Source organism: Zootoca vivipara, chromosome 9 (assembly GCF_965207765.1).
Source record: "Zootoca vivipara chromosome 9, rZooViv2.hap1.1, whole genome shotgun sequence".
Taxonomy (NCBI): domain Eukaryota; kingdom Metazoa; phylum Chordata; class Lepidosauria; order Squamata; family Lacertidae; genus Zootoca; species Zootoca vivipara.
In genome coordinates, this window is record NC_142592.1 from 3,791,435 (window position 1) to 3,804,256 (window position 12,822).

Below are 12,822 nucleotides of genomic sequence, written 5' to 3' on the forward strand. Positions count from 1 at the left end.
GTGATAGAATCTGTTGGCCAAATTTATTCATTTGAAATAGTTCACAGTGGATTAATGCTACACCCTTAGCTCAACCCTGTGCATTAGATTAGTTTGAGAGAGAATTATTAAGTCAAGGCCATCTTTGAGTTGGAATATGAATTTGCTGCATCCCATTCTCTCTGTAAGAGCACATCTCTGTATTTGATGTGCACCAGGAGAACTGGGAACTGTAGACTTTTAAACTGTGCTGACCTCACAACGCTACAGTTCCCAGCACCCTTAGCAAACTGCAGTTCCCAGGATTTCCCCTGGCTATTAAAGTGGTGTAATAGTGCTTTATGAGGGACTCAGGTGGCGCTGTGGTTAAACCACTGAGCCTAGGGCTTGCTGATCAGAAGGTCGGCGGTTCGAATCCCTGTGACGGGGTGAGCTCCCGTTGCTTGGTCCCAGCTCCTGCCAACCTAGCAGTTCGAAAGCACGTCAAAAATGCAAGTAGATAAATAGGAACCGCTACAGCGGGAAGGTAAATGGCGTTTCCATGTGCTGCTCTGGTTTGCCAGAAGCGGCTTTGTCATGCTGGCCACATGACCTAAAAGCTATACGCTGGCTCCCTCGGCCAATAATGCGAGATGAGCGCGCAACTCCAGAGTCGGTCACGACTGGACCTAATGGTTAGGGGTCCCTTTACCTTTAATAGTGCTTTATATGTATGATGTGGATGGTTTTGCCCCAACCTCTCCAGAATACTCAGACTTTGAGTGTATAAAATAAACCACCTAACAAGGAAGCTGAGTTTCCTGCAAACATACCTGCTCCTGGTCACATTTCATGGCATTTTCTTTTCCATGTGACTCATGTTGCCACACATCACAGATGCAAGAAAATCTGAACTTTGGTCAATCAAAATATTCAGAACCATAGTAGAGATTTTGCTGTGTCTTGTTGGCTCTGTGTTTACATAACTGCATACATGTCATTAGCCTGCAGTCATTTATTCTTTCATCTGTAGATTATTATTATTATGCCGTATGCTGTCAGCAGTTAAAATGATATTCTGCCAGTCTGAAGACTGTGTTCTTTTTGGATAATGGAATCCATTTGGTGCAAAGTGCCAATAGCTGCTTATTGGTTACACACACACACACACACACACACACACACACACACACACAGAGAGAGAGAGAGAGAGAGAGAGAGAGAGAGAGAGAGAGAGTCCTATAGCACAGAGCATTTGATCCCCTTTATCAGAGTTCCCCCTCCACTTTTCCTATTTAAAGCTGTTTTTGTGAGCAGCATGAGGAAAGTGGAGCTGAAGGGCTCGAGATTAGGATGTTGCGTAAAAACTGGGAAATTATCCACTGAAATCAAAGAAAGGAAAGCCTCTTAGCGGGGAAAGCTTATCTCACTCTATAACATGGTCTAAAGCTAGAGTGGAAATGTACATTCTCTGTTATAGAGTGAGGCAACTCTGCTTCTGAGGGCTGATGGATGAATGTGTGAAGGCTGTTTCTCATGAAACATTTTTTTTAAAAAAAATGGGGTACAGATATCAGAGAACAAAGTGCGCAGACACATTCTGTGAAATTTGGATGACAGATTTTAAAAGGCAGGAAAATGACAGTTTTACTGCAGGTTTGTTTGGGTTTTTTTAAACAACAACAACAACACTTCAATGTTGTTGAGGTTTGCTCAATGTGAGCAAAACGTAGTTGAATACTAATGATCAAATATATATAGAATAGTTGAATACCTAATGATCAAATATATATATAGAAGAGCAAGCCTTGCTGAAGCAGAACCAACATGGCTTTTGCAAGAGCAATTCCAATCCAAAGTATGCCATCAAGGAATCCTAACTAAGCTTGGCAGTCATGGGATAGCAAATGACAATTGCATTTCAGTGTAAACAACTGTAAAGTGATGCATCTCAGGGTAAAAAAGAAAATTGCATATACAAAAATGGCTGGTGCAGAGCAAGAAGAAACTTGTTGTCAGAAGCCCTTGAACGCTGTTATTTGACCAGAATTAGCCATTTTTTGGAACAGCAAGTTTTGCAGTCTATAGCAGGCATCCCCAAACTTCGGCCCTCCAGATGTTTTGGCCTACAACTCCCATGATCCCTAGCTAACAGGACCAGTGGTTAGGGATGATGGGAATTGTAGTCCAAAACATCTGGAGGGCCGAAGTTTGGGGATGTCTGGTCTATAGTCATGGATACAGAGGGCAATGTTGGTGCTCATCAGACTCCAATGAGCAGGCAGTACAGACCTGGGGAAGTGGGGACTGGCTGGGGTAGGGAACAAGCAGAATTCAAGAGGGAAACTGCTTGTGGGGAATTGTGCTCACGTTGATTCCGCTTGCAGTTTTTCAAATAGGCATATTGGAACACCTTGGCTTCAAATCCACATGGCATCTTTAATTAATATGATCTGATAAAATATTGTACCCATTATAAGAAATTCACAGTGCTGGAAAGGAATCCAGTGGATCTTCAATCACAGGGATGGCCAATTTGGGGCCTCCAGATATTTGTGGGCTAAAAGGTAAAGGTAAAGGGAACCCTGACCATTAGGTCCAGTCGTGACCGACTCTGGGGTTGCGCGCTCATCTCGCACTATTGGCCGAGGGAGCCGGCGTACAGCTTCCAGGTCATGTGGCCAGCATGACAAAGCCGCTTCTGGCAAACCAGAGCAGCACATGGAAACGCCGTTTACCTTCCCGCGCCACCTGGGTCCCTATTTGTGGACTACAGCTCCCCAAATCCCTGACCATTGATTCTGCTGGCCAAGGCTGATGGAAGTTGTAGTCCACAACATCTGGAATGCACACACTGAATGGTAAGATAGAGAAAGGCAGTGGTGTAGTGGGGGGGGGGGACGGGGCCCTAGGTACATTTTTTTTTGAGGCACAACTAGGTGCCCCCACGACAGGCTCCCTCACTGATGCCAGAGCTGCAGGGAAGGAAGCTGTGCCTGGACTGGGCCTTTGAGTCCTGGATCTGGCATGCGGAGACAGCTTCCTTGTGCGATGGTCCAACACTGCCGGCCTAAGCTACCCAATGAGTTTGTGCTGGATGTGATAATTGAAACGAGGACTTCCAACTTCTCAGATCATTCTCAAAGAGAAGGTATGGGGAACTGTTGGTCCCTTGGATGTTGCTGTACTACAACTCCCATAATATGGTCATTCTTCTTGGGGCTGATGGGAGTTGTAGGCCCAAAGGTTCTCCACACCTGTCACAGTGGCATGTCATGTCAGTGACTGTTGTGTTTGGTGAGCAATTGTTTTGCCTACGCTATCACACACTCAGGGCAGTCTTAAGGGTATCCAGCGCCTTGGTGGGAAATCCCTCCGGTGGGCCCCCCCCCCGGCTTACTAGGCGCCGTTGGAATGGCAGCTAGCAAGCCTGCTGTTGCGAGGGGGCGTGGCAGGAACAGCGCACGGTGGAGGATACAGTCGACTGCCCCCTGCAAGTGCGACGGAGGAGGGGCAGCGGCAGAGCTAGGCTGCTTCAGTGGCAGCGCCTCGCTCGCCGCCTTGAACATGAGCAGCGCACGGGGCTGCTGGGTGCCCCAGCCCAGCGCCTCTGACGGGGAGGCGCCATGGCGCACCGCGCCACTAAGCCAAATGGAAACGACGGCCCTGCACACACTGTGCACTTGATTAATTGAGGAGCACATCATATAGAAAGATGCACATATGTAAAGCTGGGGAATAGTTATTAGGGGTCAGCATACTTTTACAGCAGGGGGCTGGTCCACTGTCCCTCAGACCTTGGGGGGGGGGGCGGACTATATTTTGAAAAAGAAAAAAAATGAACGAATTCCTATGCCCCACAAATAACCCAGAGATGCATTTTAAATAAAAGGACACATTCTACTCATGTAAAAACACCAGGCAAGCCCCATAAATAACCCAGAGATGCATTTTAAATAAAAGGACACATTCTATTCATGTAAAACACGCTGATTCCTGGATCGTCTGCGGGCCAGATTTAGAAGACGATTGGGCTGGATCCGGCCCCCGGGCCTTAGTTTGCCTACGCATGGGTATGGCCATTCATTATTCCAGACACAGGAGGGGATGCTTCCTCTTTCCTCCCTGCCCTCATTTCTTAATTTGGTATTTATTTCTGTATAATTCAGCCCAGGAAAATGTCCTGGTGAGCTAACATTTTTAAATGAAGTCCTTCTGTGGGTTGTTCACCGTGCAGTAATATTTATTCACTTCTGCTTTCAACTATTGTTGCTTTTCCAACCTGTCATCATCATTCATTTCTTCCATGTGTGCACATATTATCCTCCTGGTCTTCTGAAGCTAGCCTGCCCAGACCAAACTACTGTACTGAGCTAGAAATGAGGGACGTTAGCCTTAATGAAGCAGTGCAGGGACTTCACAGAAGAATGAGACTTCTGTGTTTCTCAAGTATTAAACTTGTTCCTTTGCATTTCTACACGCAGGGCCGGCCCTATGGCCAGGCTGGGTGGCGCAGGGCGCCATGGCGCCAGCCCACCAAGGGGGGCGCCTCGCAGCTGTGCCCGCCCGCCGGCCGCTCCGCCTCGCAGCAGTGCCCTCAGCAGCAGCGCTGCACGCTAAGCCCGCCCGTCGCGCAGCAGCGCCCTCAGCAGCCGCGCTGTGCGCTGAGCCCGCCCGCCGCACTGGAAAACGGGGTGGCGGGGGGCACCGGAGGGATCCGGAGGGATCCGTCGCACCACGGCGCCAAGGCGCCAGAGGTGCTTAAGACGGCCCTGTCTACACGAGTACTACAACTGCTGCTGTAGTAATTTGAACCAGTGCAAGTGGAGAGCCATAGAATGTGGAGTTACATTTAAGACTCACTGGATGTATGTCTTGCTTCATCCCTCACCCTGATTCCAGCTGGGATACCCAGGGAACTGGAGCCAACTGTTGAGTTGAGGGTTTCTTGGATGTGATACCCTGTCACACTATTACCCTTCTAGATTCTCCTTCCCAAGCAATAGGGATGGGACTTGAGGGAGATTTAGCAGCCAAATATAACCATGCATATTCTTACTAGATAGTAAGTTGAGGGGCTAATGGCCACAGAGCTGTATTGCTGGTAGGCAGACTCAGACCATAGAAATGTAATTGGTAAAGAGAGGGCTCTGTGTGGTGATGTAACTTCCCCTTTTCTCTTGAGTGGAAAGAATCAAAGAAGTATTTCCCGTTCCTTCCCTCCCATTTTCTTCCTTGGCCCAGCGAGAGGGCAGGCATGCCCTCCAATTGCACACACACACCCTTTTCCCAGAGTTGCTGACCTTTTTATGGTGCTGCCGGCAGCTTTGCAGGGCTGGAGGAGGCGGGCAGCAGCTGGAGGGTGGCTCCTCTGGTGGGGAAGAGGGGCTGCTTCAGCAAGGCAGGTGAGGGTGGCAAGCTGATGCCGGGAGGTGCTGTGCCCAGCCTCCGCCTCTTCCCTGGTGCCTGTGCCGCAGTGGCCACGGCAGGCAGAGGCTCTAGGCATGGTGCTGCTTTGGCGGAGGGCAAGGGCAGCAAGCTGATGCCGGGAGGCACCACATCCAGCCTCTGCCTCTTCCCTGGCGCCCTCCAGAACTTGGTGCCCTGGCGCCCTGCGCCACTTGCGTCTATGGGCAAGACGCCCCTGCACATGGGTGCCTGGAGAGATGAATTCTAATTAAACTATCCTCTCTCACCTATTAAAACCCACCCCACAGGACTAAGATAAGAAAAACGCAAGAGCAATTCTAGGGGTTAGATATGGAATTTGACTTGGGCTGAGGTCACTTGAATTCAAATCTCATGAAGTGCACAGGCTACTTATACAGTATTCATTAGCAGAATAAAAACAAAAATGGCACCAGTTATGAAATTATACATGTCACATAAGGGAACTGTTTCCATGTCACATAAGGGAACTGAAAAGGAGTGGAAACTTTGGTGACGTTATTACTGGTGGGAGGGGAAGCTGAACTTCGAAACAAAAGCTTCTTATTCGTTGTTTGGGAGCTTTGTGCCTGCTGTTCGTCCGATGTTTATCTAGACTGTAAATGCATATCAGAGGGACAACAGCAGAACAAAACCTTATGCCAGGCTGCCCCACACCACCCTGATGTGCAGATAACCTGTTCCTGGAAGAAGGAAGGAAGGAAGGGGCTATCCCTGTTTTAGGCATGTACCTTCCAACTATAGTTAGGGTTGCCATATTTCAAAATGTAAAAACCAGGACACCCCAATAGAAAGACCCCAAAATTGCTCAGCGTTTTTAAGACAAACCCCGAAAAAATGTGATTTTTCGATTGACTTCCCTATGATTCAGGACAAAGCGCCACCTTTCAGAAATTCCCCCTGGGCATCAATTTTGCCTTTGAAATCCCAGTAATATCCAGGAAAATCTGGATGTATGGCAGCCCTAACTATAGTATAAAACAGCATGTGTGGCTCCTTGTTACTGCCTGTTGCATTGGTAGTCTTGTTGTAGGTTGTGAAGGCAACACGTACCAGAAGCTAGGATGCAGATGAAAGGCAAATCCTTTGTCTTTTCCTAGGGTCTATGTGACAATTGCAGAAACAGAAGCCTCGATAATATGCTAAAAAATGGGTTGCAAAGAAGATAAAAAGACAATGCAATATATATCATAACAGGGTAACATTCATTTCCTTGGTAAAAATGGTAAAGTGTTTAAAAATACCAAACTGTTGCCTTCTGCCTCACCCATTGCTGTTTCCAGCATATTCATTGCTGCAGTTTCCTCTTAAAAATCAATTGAGCTGGAGTTCAATTTTATTAGCCCTAGGGTTGTATTCGACTGTACTTTGTAAATCTATGTTGTAACTTTGCTGTGACCCAGTTGTGTGTGCATGTTTCACTGCAAATTACTCGATTTTTAGTATTTATTTGCCTTAAATTATCCATATGCTAACTGCTAACAAGCAGTCTTACACAATACCAAGTGAAATTCTTTTCTTAATTAAAAACAAAACAAAACTACAGATTGCATTTTTTTAAGCTGATGGTTAAGGGATAGTCAGTAGCTTTTCTTGTAGAAAAGATATTTATCTATTGACATTCCACCTACTAATGTGAAAGATGTAATCTTTTCTTTGGCATGTCTTCAATTTTACATAGGTCAAGGGAAAAAATGGAAGCTGTATACAATTGCCTCTTCTGTTAAAGTTCCTTTCAGTTTGGAGATTTCATGTTTCTTCACTTTAATACACTATGGTTGCACCCCAATCTCCTAGCAGTTTACCCAGGGTTTGTGTTTCCTTTGTAATGTATAGCATAGACCATGGTGTCTTTATGATACATGGTTTATTTACACATATATACAACTGGAGTCTACGATGGAGGGTTTCACAGCATTAACACCTCAAGAAGGCCTTGCTTCCCCAATAGCCACAGCCTTGAATTCCAAGAGAAAGGAAACATTTTAGGGAAGGGGACCCACCCACTTGCCATCTTGCACAGATCCACTTCTTTGTCCCTCTTAAGAGCCCATCACCTTACAAGGAAGCTAGCCTGGCTTATTTTTTTAACACTTGCTGAATCCAGGAGTTAGAATGAGTCTTGGCATACATCCTGCTCCCCACCCCCAAACTTATAACACTATTTATTTCAGAGTCCCACGTCCCCCCGCATAATGTGCAGCAGTACTTGGAAAAGAATGCTAGTTTCACTGGTAGGACAACCCACCTATCAATCATGTGACGTTGTAATGATGATAGAATAATAGAATTGTAGAGTTGGAAGGGACCACAAGGGTCATCTAGTCCAACCTGCTGCAATGCAGGAATCTTTTGCCCAACATGGGTCTTGAACCCACAATCCTGAGATTAGGAATCTCATTCCTTGCTGCCTGAGCTGTCAGCTATCCCAGGAATAAGATGACATGTCACCACATGGGTGGCCCTCCCCACATGTCAAATTTGGCCTGCAAGGTTGATCTTGATAAGGATCTGGTCCATGGAGCCAAAAGGGTACCCTTCCCTTGTTCCAGTGTTACTTTTCTCGCCATGACTCAGACACTCATTTTGTGCTAATTAGGTGAAAAAGGCCCAAACGATTGGCACCACTTGCAAGATCATTGTCATTTATATGGATCTCCCAGTTTTGGGAGATTGCACTATGTGGAAGCATCTCCTTCATATGTGAAGGGCGCTTCAGAAGTAGACCTACTTTCATTTCTGTAAGGACCAAGGGCTCAAGCTATGCAGCTCTTAACAGCCAGCCAAAAGTCTGTTCAAGGTTTAGTGTGTTGCATCCTTGAGCAGCTGCTGGGACCCCATTGCCTTGACAGGGCATACTGCTGCTCTATTCCAGTGTTTCTGAAACTTGGGTCTCCAGCCGTTGATGGACCTCAACTCCCATCATCTCTGACCACTGGTCCTGTTAGCAAGAGATGTAGTCCAACAACGGCTGGAGACCCAAGTTTCAGAAACACTGCCACTGCTATAATAACTGCCATAAGCTTTCATGTCTCAGGTGGCTTGGCAGCACTACTTAAATTTCAAAAAAATACATTGGTGCATTGGGGGACCGTTGAGGGAAATTGTGGCTCCAAGCCACCCAGCGCTGAATACAGTGCTGCTGCTGCTGCTCTCCACTGCTTTGTTGTTGTTTAGTCGTTTAGTCGTGTCCGACTCTTCGTGACCCCATGGACCAGAGCACGCCAGGCACTCCTGCCTTCCACTGCCTCCCGCAGTTTGGTCAAACTCATGTTCGTAGCTTCGAGAACACTGTCCAACCATCTCATCCTCTGTCGTCCCCTTCTCCTAGTGCCCTCAATCTTTCCCAACATAAGAGTCTTTTCCAAGGATTCTTCTCTTCTCATGAGGTGGCCAAAGCATTGGAGCCTCAGCTTCACGATCTGTCCTTCCAGGGAGCACTCAGGGCTGATTTCCTTCAGAATGCATAGGTTTGATCTTCTTGCAGTCCATGGGACTCTCAAGAGTCTCCTCCAGCACCATAATTCAAAAGCATCAATTCTTCAGCGATCAGCCTTCTTTATGGTCCAGCTCTCATTTCCATACATCACTACTGGGAAAACCATAGCTTTAACTATACGGACCTTTGTAGGCAAGGTGATGTCTCTGCTTTTTAAGATGCTGTTTAGGTTTGTCATTGCTTTTCTCCCAAGAAGCAGGCGTCTTTTAATTTCGCGACTGCTGTCACCATCTGCAGTGATCAAGGAGCCCAAGAAGGTGAAATCTCTCACTGCCTCCATTTCTTCCCCTTCTATTTGCCAGGAGGTGATGGGACCAGTGGCCATGATCTTGGCTTTTTTGATGTTGAGCTTCAGACCATATTTTGTGCTCTCCTCTTTCACCCTCATTAAAAGGTTCTTTAATTCCTCCTCACTTTCTGCCATCAAGGTTGTGTCATCTGCATACCTGAGGTTGCTGATATTTCTTCTGGCAATCTTAATTCCGGCTTGGGATTCATCCAGTCCAGCCTTTCGCATGATGAATTCTGCATATAAGCTCTCCACTGCTACCACTAGGCTACTACCACCAGGCAGTCCCCGTTCAGGTAGGTGTTGGATTGCCTGGTGGCAGCAGGCCTGAAGCTGGGGGACCTAAGGTCAGTCCAGCTAGGTCTGCGGAATCTGCTGCATATCCTGAAGGTGGGGATAAAGGAGAGGAATGGTGCTGAGAAAGTTCGTATCACACTTAAAAACCTATGAAGAGCCTGCTGGATCAGGCCAATGGCCCATCAAGTCCACGTCCTGTTCCCACAGAGACCAACCAGATGCCAATGGGAAGCTTGAAACCAGAACCTGAGCAGAACCACCATTGACAGCTTTCTCCTTCAGGAGTTTGTATAATCCTCTTTTAAAGCCACCCAAGCTGTCACTGAGACTGAAAAATGTGGTGGAGCCACGAGATGTAGAAGTCTACAGTTGCGTTTAAAAAAAGTCCTTCTAGGAAACCTCTGTTGTAATCTTGATTGCTTGTGACACCTCTTTAGCTTATTACTGGCGCAAAGTATTTTAGAGGAAGGAAGGAGATATTGCAAAAGGAGAAACAAAAGTATACTTCATGTGCAGTAATGTGACAGATTTCTGGCACTCAACTATTTTTAAGTTGTTTTTAGATTTACATTTTATGTAGCTTCTTTGCTAAAGTGAAATCAGCTTTATTCTCAGAAGATCATAATGCAAACCAGTGGGTAAAAGTAATAAAGGCTTCAGCTTGTGTTCCAGTTTTTTTTCCCTTTTTTGCTTGTAAATGGCTGAATACTTATTTGTTGTGCTTATTTGTTACACTTTTAGCCCACCCTCGAGGACCTTTGAGTGAGATTTTATGCTTGCTGTGTTGGTTAGGCGGTGGTGGGGTGGAAAGAGAATATTTGGCCACCCGGTGAGCGTCACATCACAGCTGAGTGGGAATGTGAGTTTGGCTTTTCCAAATGCACACAAGTCCCAACAATTTATCCCGTCTACTACCCTGTCTGCTGAGGTTTCCGGTGTGTTTGGGTGTGTATGTGTAACTGCTTTAGCAGCCCTTTCATGGGCGTACCCAGCATGGGGCAGGAGGGGGCAGCTGCCCCCCTAGAAGCAGGGCAGCTGGAGAGGACAGGCAGGGACACTACCTGCTGTGCTCCACCTCAGCCTGCTTGGCTGAAGCGAAACGGTAGCAGCGGCAGCGAAGCTGCCTCCGTTGAAAAAAACCTCGACCTGGACCTGGACCTGGGCTAACTTCAGCCCACACTCCTTCAAGTCACAGTGAGCACAGCACAGAAAGAGCTGCCCCACAATGCTCTGCGGCACCTCATTTGCATACATGCATTGTTTTAGTCACCGCTGCCATTAAAGGAGCGGGCAAGGCAGGAGTGCAAGCACGGGTGGCTCTGTGTGCTGCCTTGCAAACGGCCCCCTTTCCTCTGGGTGGTGTGGATGTTGACCATGCCTCCTGGGGGGGATCCTGGCCACATCATTGCCAGCTAGCCAATCGGGTGGCTGGGGGGCGTGGCTGGTGTGCCCCCCCCCGGTAGCTTTGATCCTGGGTATGCCCATGAGCCCTTTCCCATTTTGGTGTGTGCAGTTGGAATTCCCCCAAGTGAAAATTAGCACTACTTCTAGGGCCACATTAGGCCAAAGTACCCTTGGCAACTTTTCATGCATCCCCTTCAGCATTCACATTGCCCTCAACATCAGCTGGAGGCAAGCCTGCAATGCTCAACCCAGAAAAGGACAAGACTAAACTTCCTGCTGTGTCTTTCTTTGATTGATTTCATTGAGAAAACCCCAATGCCTTTAATTGCAAATGTGCTGGGACTGCAGTGCACAGGGAGGAGGATATATAAGCCTTTGCTTCTTCCAGTGCAGTTCTGATGAAAATTGCGCCCCTATCCGGCTTCTTTTAGCCCTGGCAGGGAAACTTCCAAGCTTCTTTTCTTGGACTACTAGTACATACCCGCCAAGGGTCCCTGTTTCTCCAGGACATCCATGGAATTACAGAAGCAATCCCAGCTTCTGATTTCATAGAATCATAAAAGTAAGATTGCAACCACTTTGGAATTTGCCTGGCTCCCCCTGCCCCCAGAATTGCTGGATATCCCCATCACTTTCAAGAGAGATGAAAGGTCCCACAAAAGTGAGGGAAGAAGCAATTGGCTCAGCATGAATTCAGTTTATGCCATCTGTGAGGTCTTGCACCATCGCTTCGGCCCACCAAACTCCCTGAGCTACACCTGTAGTCAAAGAGTAATTTGTCCATCATTGCTTTTCTTTCAGCTACCACCACTCCATCATCACCTTTCTGACTGCCACATCCCCCCCCCAATTTATAACCCAAATCTGCAATTGCTGCTGGATCCCAAGTTTCTTCATTACCCTTACTTCATTTTTCTCCAGTTCCTCGTCCATATGTGATTAATGCCTGTATGCAGTGCTTTTTTCTTGGGGGGGGGGGGTACGCAGGGGTACACATCCCCGTAAACATTTTCTAATGCTGCCTGTATGGATCTATTTGTTTCTTCTGCAGAAGGCAAAGGGAAAAGAAATGGCCTTCATGACTACAGAAAGACAGCTGATGCTACATTAATGAGAATAGACAAGGCACTGAAAGTGAAGACCAAGCTGCTAAATACTACGGAACAGTGCGCCAAAAGATGCAACAGGAACAAAGGACTTCCATTCTCTTGCAAGTAAGCAGTGTTTTCATTTGCTTTTAGTATTGCCAAAATACTAGTCTAGTCCAAGCATTGTGATATTTAACTGACAAGCTTCCATAGGCAAGAGGAAACTTTGCTTTTTAGAAGAGCATTTTTGAAGCTGGCTGGCTGAGCTGATGTGAACTATATTAGGTGCACTGTTTGTATGACTTCAGGCCTGTTCAGATTATTGTTGTTCCCCCTGCGGTTGTGGAAGAATTCCATAAACTCATTTCCTGCTACTGATCTCTGTTGAGGGCAGTCCTGGGATACCAGGCGAAGGGTGAGGGGGTGAATAGCCTCCTAATAAATTTGTTGATATTTCTAGCCATCTTGTTTTGTTGGTTTTATCAGTTTTTAATGACACTTTGACAACTTTACTGCTTTGAACTTGCTAGGAAAAAGGCTATAAAATATTATAAAATGAGATCATATTTTCAGAAGTTGGAAGATAATGAGGTGTTAAAAGTAAGTAAATGTCAAGCGTCTTTCCCCCCTCTTCTTTTTTTGAGATTTTCTGGTAGTCAGCCATTTGGAAAAGAACAAACTGAAGGAATTGCCCAGGGCCAAGAGTTTCTAAGAGAGAAGTGCTTTCAGGCAATTGCCCAGATCAGCTTCATGTGCATGTAAATGTATTTTGCAAACTTAGACTCAGCTATACAGCTGCAAATAAAATGTTTTAAATGTGTTGTAAAGTGCAATGTACA

General features: G+C 46.6%; 1 protein-coding gene across 4 annotated transcripts in view; it reads left to right on the top strand.

Annotated features, from left to right (window-relative positions):
• Positions 1-12,822, top strand: part of HGF (hepatocyte growth factor) — a 59,128-nt gene that overhangs the window by 2,928 nt on the left and 43,378 nt on the right. For all 4 annotated transcript variants that reach the window (XM_035128210.3, XM_035128211.3, XM_035128212.3 and 1 more), the window contains exon 2: positions 11,947-12,109. In XM_035128210.3, the coding sequence (XP_034984101.1) occupies positions 11,947-12,109 (163 nt within the window). The remainder of the gene's footprint in view (positions 1-11,946; positions 12,110-12,822) is intronic.